Below are 17,444 nucleotides of genomic sequence, written 5' to 3'. Positions count from 1 at the left end.
TACACCCCCGCCTGACCACTTCGCTCTGTTACCTAAATAAATAAATTACTCATTTATCGCCAAGTCATTGTCTGTCATATTGATTCAAAAGGTGAGAACTATAAGGTCACTGAAATCAGCACTTACGCCTGAGATATTGAGACTGGATAATTTGCCAAATTATTGATCGTATTTTTTAAAATTTTTTTTAACACTTTATTTTTGTTGCTTTTTCCATCATAGGTAGATCACATACATACAAAAGGGTAGGAAAGGCAAACAAAACAAAAACAAAAGGGCTCCGGATTGCTCTGTTCCTTCAAAAGTATTATAAGTCTTGAGATATATTCAGGGTTTTTTATCCTGTCTTATCGTTGAGATGTAAACATTGTCCATTTCTCCCAGTTCTCGTGACATCGCTCCTCTTGGGATCTTATCCTGTGAGTTAACAGTTCCATATCATATATTTCCTTCACAATTAACAGCCAACCATCTTGTGATGGTGGTTCTTCCTTGTACCATCTCTTCGTGATAGCCTTCTTACAAGCTGCTAACAAGATTTTCAGCAGATACCTGTCTTCTCTTAGCACAATATCTCCGGTCATATTACCAAAGTAAAGCAGCATACATGACTTAGGTATATCATATCCCAGAATTTTGACAGTAACCATATGGACATTTCCCCAAAACTGTACAATTTTAGGACATAACCAAAATACATGAGAATGATCTACATTTACTGCCCCACATTTCCTCCAACATGGTTGAGCAATAGACAGATATTTGGGGGGTGATAAAGAATCTAATGACATTCTTCCAACAATGTTCTCTCCAAGTTCACGAGGATGTTGAGGACTGTTGTGTCCTCCAAATATAGAGCCATTCATCTGTTGTAATATTCACATCAAGTTCTTTTTCCCATTTCAGTTTTACATAAGATGTTGTATTTCCTAAACTGTCCATCAAATGTTGATATAAGGTGGATATGATTCTGTATTTCTTCGAGTTTTAAACTCCAATTACGGTTCTGATTATTCCATTTTTAAGTCCCTTAATTGCATATATCTGAAGTGGTCTTGATTATTTAGTAAATACTTGTCTTTAAGCTCCTGAAAACTCACAACATTCCCATCTTTAATAACTGTGCATATTGCTGTTATTCCATACGGTATCCACTGTTTAAACCTCAGATCAAGTGTACCCGGGATAAAATGCCTGTCATAGGCTATCCATCGAAGAAGCCTGAGCTCCTCTTCTAATCTGTATTTTCGTACCAGTTCAAACAACATCTCCAGCGTAAATCGGGTGATAGCATCCATCTGTTCAAGTAACTCTTTTGCTATATTTCTGTCCCCAATAAGGCTTTGAATTTCCCTTCCTTCTACATATCGTTCTAGGTTTTTCCATTTCGCCTCATAATTTTTAGTACACCAGTAAATCACTGGTCTAACTTGTGCTGCATGGAAATATTCCCTAAGGTTTGGTAGTGACATTCCCCCTTTATGTTTTCCAATCTGTAATGTTTAATATCTGACTCTCGGCCTTTGGCCATTCCATATAAACCTTGATATAGTTTTATCCCAGGCTCTAAATTGTTTCTCAGGTATCTCGATTGGTAGTGACTGAAAGAAATAAAGGAGTCTTGGAAGGATGGTCATTTTTATAGTGTCTATTCGTGAACTGAGATCGAGTGGAAGAATAGCCCACCTCTCCATATCACTCCTAATGTCCTGATCCACTTTGATATAGTTAGCTCTATATAGATTATCAATACCTTTTGTTATTTTAACCCCAAGATATGTCATAGTTTTGGAATTCCAATTTAAGTTAAGTGTTTGTCGTAGGGTTTGGGATGGTTTGTAATTCAGTGTTAAAATCTCTGTTTTCGACAAATTTAATTTATACCCAGAGTAAGAGCCGAACATTTCAAGTAGGTTGATTAATATGGGGAGGCATGTGTCTGGGTCTTCTAAATAACAAATTACGTCATCGGCAAAAAGCCCAATGATGTGTTTTGATGACTTTTATCCCTTTATGGTCCTTATTCTGCCTAATTGCTTGTGCCAAAGGCTCTATAAATATTGCAAATAAAGTCGGTGAAAGACAACATCCCTGCCTGGTAGATCGTTCTAATACTATACTATCAGTCAGGCTCCCATTTATTTTTATCCTTGCTGTTGGGTTTTGATAAAGTGTTCTAATACATTGAATCGCTTTTTCATTTAGTCCAAATTTCTCAAGTACCTGATACAGAAATGACCAGTTTACACTGTCAAATGCCTTTTCTGCATCAAGACTTATCAGGGCTGCACTGATATGTTTGCTGTTGATATGTTCAATTATATGTAGGGTTCTCCTTATGTTATCTTGGGTTTGACGTCCCTTGATAAAGCCGGTCTGGTCTTCCTCTATAATGTCATTCATAAAGTGTTCATACCTTTTTGCAATAATCGAGGTATATAGTTTATAATCTATGTTAAGTATTGATATGGGTCTGTAGCCAGAGCAGATATCACTGTTTTTTCCTTTAGGAATCACTGTTATTACAGCTTCCTTCCAGGATGGTGGGAGTTTACCATGGTCAAGCGTATAGTTAAATGACGACTCAAGTAGTGGTACAAGTTGTTCACTGAACGTTTTGTACCACTCCGCTGGTAGACCATCACTGCCAGGGGATTTGTTTGTTTTCAGTCTACCCATGGCTTTCTCTATTTCTAGTTTTGTGATGGGTGAAGTCAGAAGGTCATTCTGCTCTTTCCCAATTGCTGGTAGGTCGAGCGTCTCTAGAAAGGCTCTAATCTGATCAGCGTCAGCGGATGGAGGTTGACTATACAAATTTTGATAATAGTTCCTGAAGATGGTTTCAATCTCTTTCGGTTCAGAGGATACCTGATTTGTGACAGTATCCCTTATCTTATGAATGGTCCTATCTGCCTGTTGTTTTTGCAGTCTTTTTGCCAGTAATTTATTTGCTTTGGGTCCCACTTCATAGTAGGACTGTTTAAGAAATCTTGTTTTTTTTTCTAATTCAGAGGTTAATAGTTTATCTATATTGTCTCTAATTTCTTTAATTTTTGGTAGCAATGTCGAGTCTCGAGTATATTTGTGTTTTTCAATTTCCAGTAATCTTTCCTTTTCCTTCCTGTATGCTGCTTCTTTAGATTTCTTGATAGATGCCGTCTTCGCAATGAGTTTCCCTCTCATAACTGCTTTAAGAGCATCCCACAGGATTACAGCATTAACCTCTCCGTTGTCGTTTTCTTTTTGATATGTTATAATCTCTTTTTTGATCTCCTCAACAACAGATTTACTATTTAGTAATCCAACATTTAACCTCCATAACGTCTTTTTCTCGTGTGGTTTTAGTTTGACTTTAAGATAAACTGCACAGTGGTCCGACACGTCTGCTGCTTCGATTTTACACTCCATAACTCTGTATATGTCCTTTTTATTCATAAAAAAATAGTCAATTCTGGCATAACTTTTATTAGGTGCTGAGTAGTGTGTATAGTCCCTTTTAGAGGGATGAAACTCCCTCCAAATATCAACTATCCCAAATTCTTTAAATAAGGTCTTGATCATTTTTGTGACATGGTTGGTATTTTTCCTATTGTTTGTTGTGTCTAGACTACTATTCATGACAATATTAAAGTTTAAACATTGACCAATGTTACTTCTTCGTTTTCCAGTTTTCCTTTCACAATAATATATCTACCTTCTTTATCACTGATTTCTTTAATACATTCGAATTTCACCGAGTTAGAGAGTAGTATAGCCACACCTCTTCTACAACCCTGGTGGAATGAACTATAAAATGTATTTGCATAGCCAAACTTCTTAAGCTTCTCATGTTCCTGCCTAGACAAATGTGTCTCCTGTAGATATATAATCTGTACCTTATCCTTCCTTAATTTTGTCATTATTTTCCGTCGTTTAACAGGGTTGTTTAAACCGTTCACATTCAACGACAGTATCTGAATATTATTCTCTATCATTTGTGTTTATGAAGCCAAGTTGCAATCCGTACCCAAACAAGAGAAAGGAACATGAACCATGGAAAAACAATCGAACACAGAACAGTGTGACTTCAGAGAGAAAGGATGCTACTGGGAGGAGGGTAAAGTGCCTCTTTGCTGAAGGGGCCCTCCCTAGTAGTGAGAAAATACCTACAAACTGGTATTCCACCTGTACTAGAAATGTCCAACATTTAGCGCATACATAAAGTGCTCCCTCCATCGGTTTCCTAAAGATAATCAAATGAGTCATAAGTCTTTCAAATATGTTGGCCGGGATTTGTATATTTTCACATGGCGGAGACCTTACTGGTCCACTTCACTTCTCCCTTCGTTTTAAGGCGGTGGGCTCCGTCTGAACTCGGTGAGCCTCTCTCTGGCACGCCGGGCTGCGCTGTCTGTCGCGTTGGTACGTTTCCATGGCAACGCCTCGTTCAGCCTCTCCTCCAGGGCAGCCGCGGTGTTCACCCTCTCCGTCACCGACACCTTTATCCCCCGTGTATTCAGGTCCCGTGCAGCCTCGTCGGCACTATCGTAGACCCGCAACCCGGCGTCCCAGTGTACTCGTATCTTCGTGTAGGGCGTCTGGAACCGGATCCCCTTCTCTTTAAGCACCGCTTTGATCGGCCCGTACGCCTTGCGTCTTTCCATTATGTCAGCTGCATAGTCGTTGTCAAAAAACAATCGCTTGCCCTCTAGTTCAATCTTCTGCTGCCAGGCTTTCTTAAGTACCAGCTCTTTAACATTAAACTGTAGAAAGTTAACGATGATTGATCTCGGAGTTGAGGTCGCAGCTGGCTTCGGGATCAGGGCTCTGTGCGCTCGCTGGATTTGGAGTTCAACGCCGTCGGGACGCGTAAGATGGCTTTTAAACAACTCAGTTACAAATTCCGTAACTGATCTTCCTTCTTTATCTTCCGGGACTCCATAGATGCGGAGATTATTTCTCCTAGAACTACTCTCCAGGTCGACAAGTTTGTCTCGCATGCCCGAGTTCTGTTTCACTACCGTCAGCAGCGTGTCTTTCATCTCCAGGTACGCTGATTCCAGGTCAGCTATACGGGTTTGTGCCTCAGCGATGCTCGCGTGTTGACTCTGCAGCTCACGTAGAACTTCGACTTTAAACTCAGTCATAGTTTTCTTGACATCGCTTCTAAATTCACTAAGATCCCGTTTCATGTCTTGTTTGAAGCCCCTTAGCTCCTTAGAGAGTTGTGTGAGGCCTTCTAGCAGTGCATGCTGGCTAGCTACGTTAGCTTCATCACCTGCCGTTGATTCTACGTCGTCTCCGCCGCCATCTTCTTGATTAGTAGCCTCGGCAACAGTCGGGTTTTCTTGTGTTTTGTTCATTTTCTTGTTAGACTTACACCTCCTGTGCAATTTCCCTCCTCTCATATTCAACTTAGTCTAATTTTGTGCTGATTTACATTGATAGGAGGTACTTTTTAAAAACCGACTCTGAGGAGCTCACCACTACACGTCCATCTTGTTGTAGCGCCACCGGAAGTCAGACTATTGATCGTATTTTTATTTGTTTCTACTATTCAGAAGTGGTGCCCCGCAATTTTTATGTAAGCAATATTTTTATTTTAACGTAGTTATTAACAACGCTACACCTGTCTTGGTAAGAAAGAAAGAGTCTGGAATTGTACTCACATGGTCCGAGGTCCAGGTATTGGATTTTTTAACTGTAGCCACGTTTTTTAACCCAACATAAAGCACATAATTTTAGGCAGATTTTTGTGTTGAAAACAAATGTTGTTCTAGGTAATACTGGGTTTTGCAGAATTGTCTGTTTGGTGAAAGAGTTGACAATTTTGCATGAGAAATATTGCAGGCAAACATTTACACAATTATTAGGAGAACAATTGAAATAAAATAAAGAGAAAATGATACAGGTGTGAAAAATTATTTTTTCAGATAAGGCCATATAATAAAGTTATACTTTTTTTTTCACTTTACGAATATTAACAGTTGTCTAATGTGACAGCAGAAAAGGAAGTGCAGACATGTTTAGGATCATGTATGGTTTTTATTTGAATCAAAAATAAATTATGAATAGCCTGTCGCATACTGGTCAACAGACCATGGTGTGTGTTTGTATTTCTTTGGATCAGAGTGTGTCACAGTGGGTCGGGAACGGAGCGTGAGGAGAGGGGAAGACGGTGGGGACAAAAATAGACAAAGAAATCTGTTCTCTCCTACAAATTTAAATGGCTCTGGCTCCTCACAGCCAGCTGGGACTCATGAAATATTGTTTGATTGTTGTAATCCATCACATCTTTTGACACACAGGAATGTGTGTGAGTGTTTTTTGTATTTGGGTGTACAGTTGGGACTTGGCCTCCTGTGATAAGAGTGGTAGAGAGAAGATAGATAAACTACAAGAGAGCTTTAGGGCGATGCTTTCATTCAATGGGATATTTATCACCTTTTATTTCACCAACAGCTCATGATGTTTATGAATGCTGGCGTTGGGTATCATCTAGGTTTAATTGATTCTCATACTGCTACCCTAACCCCATACGTCAGGTCCTTCCTTCCTGCTGCTGTCAGGCTGCACAACCAACTCTGCTCCCAGTAAACCACACATACCAAAAACTATATTAATCTAATATATCCACCGTGCAATATAAATAATCTGCTTAATCCACAGTGCAATACTAACAATCATACTGTTGTTTTTTAATGGTTTTTACTTATTTATTATACTTTACTGTGTGTTTACAAATTGTACTTGTTTTTGATCTCGTTTTCTACTGTCTAATGTCTCTTAATTGTTTGTTTGCACTATCCACTATGCTGTGACCCTACAAATTTCGCACTGTGGAACTAAAAAAGGCTTATCTAATCTTATTTTAACCTCTAATGATATAGATTCCTTACTAATCCTGGCTCCAATTATTGTCGTATTATTTGAGTACTGAAGACAGTCATTTAGAAAATGATATGTTTGCCTGGTCTGGACTATGCAAGAGGTGACTTAATGTTCTACCTTTCTTAGCAACATCCTCTCCAGTAGCTCTCTTATTACAGTAGATTTTGGGGCATCATGTCTATGACTGGGGAAAAAACATTGCATTTTATACCATGCAGCAGATGCTTTCACATATTAAATGTACTTCCTCTCAGGCACAAAAAGACCAAAACAGAGATTCATATCCTCAAGGCGTTCTTCTTGTAAATGCTAAAGTGGTAAATGCACTCTATCACCTCTTTGGTACAATATCTTGGAGTTAATATTGTTTTTCAGCAGATCAATGTCTTAATTAGGTGGAACTGAGAGCACACTGTAGTAATATCAATAATCACTGATTTGTGAGTCATAATTTAACCAATCTTTTTCATGAATTTATTCATTATGTAGAGCACCTTAAGCTACCTCTCTGTATGAAATGTGCAATATAAAGACATTTGACTTGCCTTGCCTTAATACTACTTCACTGATTTCACACAGTGTTCCACGCAAGTACTTTTGGTTTAAAAAGAAAAAAGGTCTATTAAAGTTATGGTCAGACCATGTTTTTGAGAAATTCTGAAAGAAACTCGCCTCTTCTACATATCATAAATCTGGACACATTTCCTGCTGATGCACATACAGTTGGGAATCTTTCAGAAATGACTTGAAGTAAGGAAAATACCATCCAGCTCTTCTTCTGAAATGGTATACACGTGGTATGGTATTAATAAGTCATTGCACATATTTATGTTTATTTATGTTCACTGTGCAGATGATCTTAATTTAGTTAAGCAAATTCATTAAGAAATGCAAATTAATATACATGTCATATGCATGATTGCATATTCTAAATGCCTATAAATGCAAAGCAACCGTGTTGACTCCTTTGACAGTTAATCGTACAGTTCCTTCCTTGTAATTAGACTACCAGTTAACAATTCACAACGAACAGTTACGAGAAGGAGTTTTTAGTTACTATGTTGTACCTGGTAACTGGTTATAAACTGGTCTCAGTTTAATACTAATGCATCTATCAATCATCTATTTCTTTAACTCCTTTCACTCGCACGCCTACAGAAACACTTCAACTTTTGACATGTGCGTGTTCAGGTTTATTGGGGAGGTGCTAAACAGACCTATACCTGCAGGCAACCGTGGCTCAAGGAGACATACCGTAGAGACACAAAAGGGAATTCCATACTAAAACTGTACCTTTGGGAGATACCTACTTGATTGGCTGCCCTTAGAGTAGTGTCACAAAGCTCCTTCACTCACATAATTCACAAATATGCACAGATAAGTTCCGCTGTGTACCTTTCTGATGTGTCTTTCCCCATCATCAAAACCACAAATGAGAAAGTTTGTTTAAAAGAAGTTCTGAGACTTCTGAGAATATATTATTAGAAGTATTGAAGCTTTTTTCTGGATGCTCAGTGGCCTGGTTTACTTTGATTTCCTCAGTGAATTGTAGTTATAACCAGCACTGACAATCACCTGTTCTACCTTTTTTGGTACTGCAGTTGAGGACCAAAGGCAGCCCTTCTACTGAGCATTATCACTTCATTAAATGAGTGAAGATGTATGTCTGATCAGGCTAGACCAAAGGCAGTTTTATATGAAAAGGAATAGTGATTTAAAAAGTGGAACAAAAGGTTTTGGGGGTTTCAATTAGCTCTGGTTGTTTGATCTGAGTCCCCTTCTGGCCTGCCAGTCCTGAATACTGCAGCGCTCTAAAGTGGCTGTGAAGAATCCATTACTTATCACTGGTCCTCTGCCGCAGGGGGCTGCTTAGACACCCAAAGACCAGACCCAAAGACCAGACACACACACACACACACACACACACACACACACACACACACACACACACACACACACACACACATACTAACACACACAAGCAATTCTACTCATACACCCCCACGCATAGCCATACACATACCCCAAATATATTTTTACACTAATCTTTTAATAGAACCCAAATAGAACGTGCTTCACTGTAAAGCCTACACATGCTTCTTCCCTTACTTAGCCTTCTCACAGTTTATTTACTGGCACACTAATGATGACATCCACCAACGTTCTACTTGCACACACACTTCTACTAATACAGACAGGAGGTACTGTACTCTTTTTCTCGACCTCACCTTTCCTGACAAGATCAAAGCCCTGCTCCCTCTCCTAGCTAGCCTCTTCTCCATTAGCTTTTGTAGCGCAATGGGTTTTCACACAGGGGGCTGTTAATTCGAACATTCCACACAGCAGATGGAGAAGAAGCCAGAAAGAGGCGCAAATCAAAGCAAATTCAAAACACTCCGTTATTGCAGTTGGAAACAAAACTCTCTGCCTTACTTCTGAATCAATCTGGAAACTGGGCCTCTCAGACTTGACTTAAATGGTATTTTCTTAAATGGATTATTAATTATTGATTAGAATAAGAAGGTACTTAAATCTCAGTATCTAAAGCCAGTTTTTACCCTGCAACACACAACCTACTCAGAATCCAAACAACCATCAGTAATTATTCATCATGCCTCACTATCTGTTACCACACACACACACACACACACACACACACACACACACACACACACACACACACACACACACACACACACACACACACACACACACACACACACATCAAAATGTATTTATTTCACTTTCCTGTTCCTCCTCCTCTTCTTCCTTTCCATCTGGTGCCAGCAAAGGTTAAAGTTTTTTCAACTGTTTCCTTGAACAATAGCTGCTTGGTATGAAGCATTGAGAGTATCTACACGTTTCACCAAGTCAGATTTATAACTTCAAGATGTTTATAATGCCACCTAGAATTAAATTGAATACCAATTTAATAACCACAATAAAGAGCCTAAAATCTGTCACAAGAAGCCTCTTTTTGATGGCACACAGCTGATGAAAATAGTCAAACTAAATGTAAGCATATGGAAAATGACACTTGGAGATGAAGTGTAGGGACATGATGTCCAATTGTGTGTTATAAAACAGCTGCAATTAAAAAAAACCTATTCCCCACAGCAAAACCATTTCTTCAATTCAAGAGATTAATCATCACATTTGCCGTATTTCCCAATTATAAGGTCTAATTATTGCCAAATGTAAAGATATACATAAAAGATAAGATATTCCTGGCATGGAAATGTTGTCTAATCATGAAACTAAACAAAGTACATTTGCATTATTATAAAAAAAAGAGAAAACTTTTTCCTTTGATGGAATGGAATCTTTATATATACAACATTTTTCCAAGTACAAGTATAACCAATGTAGGAAAAAATATTAGGCTCTAAAAGCCAGACATATTGAACAATTTACTTTATACAGCCTCAGCTTACAACCTCTCCTGTTCTGTCCTCTGCTCTATGTTCAGCAGCCTGCAGTTCAGTTGATATTTCACAGAATTTTTGTCATGTCACTGTAGGTCTCAGTTAATCATGGTTTATTTGTTTAAATGAAACATCTAGGGGCTTTTTCTGGAGAAAGCCTTCTTCACACATGAAATGTGTATGGACCATTGCAATGATGAAAATCTGACGATAATTTCAGTTTTGTCCGATTCTGCCTTTGATTAACAATGTAGTTTTGGCGATTGTTTAAATAAATCATTAATTTGGGTTGACCAAGGACACATCGACATGGACTGGCGATATTCCAAATGGAAGACAACCGGCTCTACCTCTGACCCACAGCCACTTCAAAATGGAAACATTAAAGATCCACCTGCTAAACAACACGCAGTGCTATGTAAAGAGCTATTCTGTACAGTGTTGCCCAGAATATTCAAGGAAGCAGTAGCACAGCAGAAATACACCAACCACTCTAATGATGCCAGTCTTGATACAAAGGGAGATTATGGACATAAGTGACCACAAGTATGAAACCTCTCTGCAGAGCTATTTTAACCAAAACTCAAAGCTTAAGGGAAAGCTAAGTTGTCAGCCAAGTAGGCTGGTATGCACAGCGGAAAAATCCAGCCCATCCTCCTTCACAACTTGTCATGGTTGAACGTTTGGTCACGACCCCTTGTTGTCAACTTCTAGTGCACTGGGAAGCCCTGGGCGACAACTTTGAAGCTCCACTACTAATTAAGTAAACACGTGGTTCACGTTGTGATTTGGAAAGAAATCAACAACACTTTGTTAGGTTTCGGCAACAAAACTACTTGGTTTGGGTAAGAAAAAGATCTCTATTCTCTAACTAACATTCACACACCGATGGTGTGTGAATGCACATCAACATGAACTTCCCAAGCCGGGGACCGAGCCGCCGATCCACTGACTGGAGGACTACCCTGCTCTACCACTGAGCCACAGTCACCCCATTTAAAAAGACTTTATCAGTCTTTATAGTAATGCTCTTGCTCTAGTGTCTAAAACTTTGTTTCAAGAATTGTGGTGGAAAATATTGTGTCTTTTCAGTGCGGAGTAATAGATATTTGAGAGAGTAGAATAAACTGTCCCCACAGCTGCACGCTGTTGTAGTGTTGCTCCATTCTCCACTCGCACATATGATATTGTTTGTTTAGTATTTTTGTGTTTTATTGTGTGGCAAAATGGGAATGCAATCTGCATTTTTATGTGCATCTCTGTTGTAAAATGACAGTAAAATAACTGTCTTTCACCATGACACAGTTTTAGTGACTTTATTTTGTACTACTGCCTGACTAACGCTGTGTTCACACCAACATAAAGGGAATTTTCGGGTTGAGTTACTCGCAGTAGTTTGATCGTGGGATCATTTCAGCTTATTTGCGTCACTTGCACTAGACTAGAATTCTGCTGTGATTTTATTGCAATAAACATATAAAAAGGATGCCGAAATAACTACATAATGATGCCTATTTGTAAAAAGTCTGAATTCATGCTTTGTATGGTATATCCGCAAGACAACAATAAAAACACTTTTTAAATTGCTCGTATTCAGAATGGAGAATGGATGACTTCTCGGATCGAGTGTTGCTAGGCCATGCTAACATTGTAGCTGCTCTTTCAACATAACGTCAACAAAAACGTCATAAAGGCATAAATATGGCAGCGTTGTTTTCATTGTTTGTACCATGTGTTTTATACACATGTATTTATATGTATGGTTTTGTCTGGTCTCTCTTCTAATATGAGGTATCGTAGAGCTACAATATATTTTTACCCAATTTCTGTTTCAACAACCGCAGGACGCCAGTGATGACACAGGATAATCTCAGCGCTGATTGGCTTTCGCGACACAGTGTTAAAATATTGAAATATTTCAATTTACGCAAATACGAGAATGAGCTGATTTTCACGTATTTGTGAATTAGTGCGTTTGAATTAAATTGATAGAGGGGAGATTGTGGGAGCAGACAAAGTGATGAAGAAACAGACAGAGGCTACTGCCAGGTGTAATAATCCGTCATTTCTATCTCAGGTCATAATCTACCCATTATCTCAGACGGGGAAGCATGACCACTCAATGTAGGCCTTAATGGGACGCTGCTTACTTGCTTTGACAGGGCCAGTGGACCTGTGCCACTGAACAATGGCCTCAGTGGTACAATGAACTGAGGCCTCTAGTTGGAGCACCGGTAGCCTATATGTGATGGAGAGTGTCTCTTCATCTCTTTCAGTCTCTTGTCTCATTATGTAAATGATTGATAGACATTTATTTTACTTCAAGCATGAATAACTAATACTGCACAGTGCATTTCCTTATTCTTAATCCACACTTATGTGCTGCAGAGCAAGTTAAATAGTATATTGATTATCTATTCATAAAATCTCACTCTGAAAACTCCTGTACTTGTGGGTCCTTCTTGGTGCGTAACAAAAGCATCAATACTTTATTTATTCAGAGTTTGCAAACGAAGAGAGCACGCAGGCTAAATGTATCAAAGCCTCTGTTGTGCATAGTCTTTCAAAGGTCATCTTAATATTCAAGGACAGAGTCTTTCACGCTCTGAGACTGTGACTGAATAAGCTGATTTTGGTAAAGAAGGCCTGAGAGGTTGTACAGCATGCTAACTGCTGAATATTTGACAATGTAAATTCATACAGGGTCTAATTCAGACCTTGACTAAAGTGCTGCCTTCTTGCTATTATGCAAGTTGCGCTCTTTGGGCGATAAATGTGTGAATCACTTGATGTACATACACAACCTTCCTGGATTTAACACGTGTCTGATTTGATATGTAATTCCCCTATCCTACAATACATCATAACACGGCAGTATAAGTGGTGGCCCTACAATTAATTACAGTACACCAAATTCCACTGTAAGCATACTGTACCTGACATATTAACATAGTTTACAGTGTTGGCTCCCAGGTATACCTTGCCAGTTGTGGATTTCATCACATGGTGCATTACAAATATCAGTAATCATCCTGTATGGAGGGTTAGCATAGACATTGAACTAAATATTTCAATTTCTAAACCAATATGTGCATATTTAGAAGGTCTGGTTACAGAGAAAAAAGGGAAGCTTTTGACGACTCTCTGCTCTGCTCCACTGATGTGGCATCAGAGTAGAGATGGAAAAGTTTAGCTGAACACATGAACCAACACCAAACCATTTTATGGGAGAAAAAATCGAGAGAAAAGGCTTAGTGTGTGTAGGTGTGTATGCGCCTTCCTGGAAGATCAGGTTGAAGTGTGCAAAGCAAAGAATTTTGCTTTCTGTGTGTTCTTGTTGGAGAGGGCGTTGGGGATTGATGCTCAGGCTGAGTGGCTGGACATTGGGCATGAGTAATGCCTCTGCATAAAAGTCCAAAACATCAGCCACATTCTCACAAACCAACACACACACACACACACACACACACACACACACACACACACACACACACACACACACACACACACACACACACACACACACACACACACACACACACACACACGCACACACTATGCTGTGCATAGGACAGTGTTATGTCTAGAGTCCAAGACTCTTGTTGTTTGATGCAGAGTGCAGAATCACACTGTCAAACCTGCAAGATTATAAACATTCTCACTCCCATACTGCTGCTTGGTCATTGGCCCCAAACTATAAACTATGACACTCCAGCATCAGTTTTGAGCATGTCAGCGACGGCGTGTCATTAACGCTCTCGACATAAATAGTGTCTTCTCAAAATAAACTTGTGACTGTCGACACAGGAAGTTAGATTTAGGCAACAAAACCACTTAGGCGATCTATCAGCCATAGAGGAACTAAACATTTCAAAAACAAAGCTGGTAACAGGGCCATCATAACCTGGCTTCCTCTAACGTCATGCAGTGTTGAGAGACTTTTCCTGCAACAGGCTGTATCCAGACCCAGCTGAAATCATCCAGGGGACTCGGCCGTGTGTAGGCGTAGATGCAAATGATTGAGAATTCTCTTAAGAAGTTTTTAAATGTAATATATGTGTTGTAACATTTTTGTTTGAAAATTTTGTTTTTATGTCTGTTTGTATGTCTGTTTGTAGGTATGTATATTTTGATTTGTAAAACAAGTTACTGAACCTCATTGGATGGTATTATTCACATAAATTGTTGAATTTAATTGTATTATTTTGTGTATCTTATTTTATAGAATAGTTGACCATGGCTAGTGGCAAACAATGTATTTCATCATTGCATACCAATTTACATAAGGAAAATCTATTCAAGCTACAATTTAAGTTATATTTACAATATTTCAAATAATTGTATTGAGCAAAAGAAGATCATCCATTCAGTATGTTGCTGTTTCATTGCTAATCGTTATTTATATGAAAGAATTGTAAAGTTAAATTCATGTGCATTCACAGATATAAAGCATAAAGATATAGGATTGTATTTTGTGATTGGAACATTATCAAAAATAATTATATTTAGAAAATATAGGAAATCAATAATTTAATGAAATTGGGAAAATATAAATAAATATTTACAGACTGAATTAAAGAGACATAAAATAAATAGAAAAATCACTCAGATAAGGCATTTTAGGAACACTTATCTTTCCCCTCAGTCTGAATCTATAATTATACTAAGCCTGATCTATTTATATAGATAGATTTTCTTCAAATGAAGTTATTACCTTTAAGAAAAAAGGTGTAACCTTACTATCATGATTTGCATTTTTATAGCTCACAGCATTTTTATTTACATGTGAAAGTTTCCCATGGACTAGTGCCAGGGGGAGGTCAACTGCTAAGCTCAGGCTCATTAAACTTTCAGAAAAACTCCTCGCCAACAAATTCCTGAGAACATCCGTTAACCTGAACTTCCATGGCATTGACAGTGCTGTTTACTGCGGAAAATCCCACTTTTCGGGCAGTGGGTTTCAAAGTGGCAGCTCTGGCGGTCTTTGCCTGAGTGGCTATAGAACTTTTTAAACACTTCGGATTCCCCGTCAACTAGCATCCAGCCTTCTAGTTTCCAGCCTGCATCTCAGCCTGCTCCCCAATCAGCCAACCTACAGTCTGCAAGTGCAGACTGAGTCCTGAGCCTGTCCAGTCCCAAACCCATTCCTGGGAACCAGCCTCGCCTTGGGAGGTTCTCAAGACTTTCAGTCAGCTAGCCACCAGACAACTTGCCCTAGAAGGAAGCGTGAGTCGATGAGACATCGATCCCCCAGGCCGTTCAGCAACACAGAGTCCCTGCTGCCAGCGACCCAGATTCTCCTCGGTCAAGCTCCATGGCATATGTCAATCCTGTTTCTGTATGTAGGGTTCAAGCCTACGACAAGCCGCTTCCTGTTTTGAGGCTCTGAGTTGACGCTCAGCCGGAATCGGGTCCTAAGCTGAGGTTTCCAGAGTCAGGTCCTGAACCGCCTGCCCCAATGCGGAGCCAAATCATCCGGTGCCAGCTGCTTTTCCTCATCTTAAAGTTTGACGCCAACCTCAAGATGGGTTTCACCTTCAACGCAGGCCTCCATAGGGCCGCAATCCTGAGAGGTTCTGACTGTCTGTTCGTCTCACAGAACACACTCTTTTTTGATAGTTTAATAATACGCATTTTAGCTAAAAATAAAATCTGGGTGAAGGTGCTTGCTGCCTACTTTGTCTGTCTGGGAAGGTTAATTTAGAAATGCTCACATGGAATTATTTGCAATTCCAAGTCAAATATCAAGTCCTTGAGATAGTGTTCATCGAGTCTGTTTAGAACACTGCAGACTTTTATCTAATTAATTCAAAGCATGTGCTGTGTTATCATCCAACACAGTCTAACAGCAGTTCGTGAAAAAGTCACAAAATGCAATCGATTGGTTTTGTGCTGAGCGACACTAATTGTTCCTTTCGTTTGTGTCGCTCATCACAACTTTTTTTTACGGGACGACAGTATGCTACAAAACAAAATTTAGGTCTAAGCAACGTAACCACTTATCTAGGGTTTAGGAAAACATCCTGGTTGGGCTTAAAATAATCTCAATCTGGCTATAAGAGCTTTCACATGAAAGGGGCAGTGTTTGCAGCACATGACGAATCACAAACATGGACAAGTCTACTGCCAGCAGAGGGGATGATTTTATTTATTCTATTTTATCTTCCCCTATTTTATTTGTCTTAGTTCATCCTACCTCACGAACTACAGTTTTAGGTCCCAATGGTCCCGACCCAGCACTCAGCTGGGTCCTTACCTATTTTACAGGAAGAACAAATTTCTTGTGTCAGATGGTGGATTCAAGCCCACTATACTCCATAACGGGATGCTGCAGGGGCCTATTCTTGGTCCATTACCATTTACATTACATGTTGGTAACATTATTCCTCCTAATCCGTAATGTTGATTTTTACATGCCCCTGGCTCCTCCCCAAACCATGCTGTAATTTATCTTCAGTGTGCCTTTAGTGCTTTCCAATGATCAAGTATTATTCATAGACTTGTTTTAAATGCAGATAAGAACAAGTACATGGCATTTCTCGTAATCTGGCATATAAACAAAAACTAATCTGGCTTGATTTCATTCAAAATGAGATTTGACCTAAAAATCTGAAATCATATCAAAAACTTTCTGTCTAAATGAAAGGCTGTCTGTATGTTTGTAACCTTAAAACTATCATTCAATCAACAGTTATGTCTTCACACATAATAGAGATATTCTGTCACACTGAGCCATTATTACTACAGCAACTAAACCCTGTCTATCATCGTACACTATGCAGAACTAGTATCAGGTACTATAGCCCATTTAAATGCAATCATCTGCAAACTACTCCCAAGCTTATTTGTTTATTTCACTCTTGAGATTTTAAAGGTTTATCTGATGTGTTGGTGACTCTGTACATGTTCTCAGGTCAGAAGTCTCCACAAGACGACCTGATCAAATGACATAACCATGCACATAACCATCACCACCATTACTACCATTGTATCATTATCAGTGTTACCTTTGAGTTTGTTTTGAACATCCAGGGCAATGTCCAGAGGGTAGAATGGCAGCACAGGATCATTGACCAGACGGAGAATGGCTTCTGCTGTCATCTGTAGTAACACAACAAAAAGGGATTTGATAAAGTTAGTTATATTTCC

At 39.1% G+C, this 17,444-nt stretch overlaps 1 protein-coding gene across 1 annotated transcript in view; it reads right to left on the bottom strand.

The window, feature by feature from the left end:
• The window catches only part of LOC129088805 (inactive N-acetylated-alpha-linked acidic dipeptidase-like protein 2), a 422,940-nt gene that overhangs the window by 28,172 nt on the left and 377,324 nt on the right, over positions 1 to 17,444 (bottom strand). The window contains exon 13 of the mRNA XM_054596036.1: positions 17,303 to 17,396. Within this exon, the coding sequence (XP_054452011.1) occupies positions 17,303 to 17,396 (94 nt within the window). The remainder of the gene's footprint in view (positions 1 to 17,302; positions 17,397 to 17,444) is intronic.

Source organism: Anoplopoma fimbria, chromosome 3, assembly GCF_027596085.1.
Source record: "Anoplopoma fimbria isolate UVic2021 breed Golden Eagle Sablefish chromosome 3, Afim_UVic_2022, whole genome shotgun sequence".
NCBI classification, from domain to species: domain Eukaryota; kingdom Metazoa; phylum Chordata; class Actinopteri; order Perciformes; family Anoplopomatidae; genus Anoplopoma; species Anoplopoma fimbria.
This window is presented reverse-complemented; position numbering and strand designations above follow the sequence as displayed.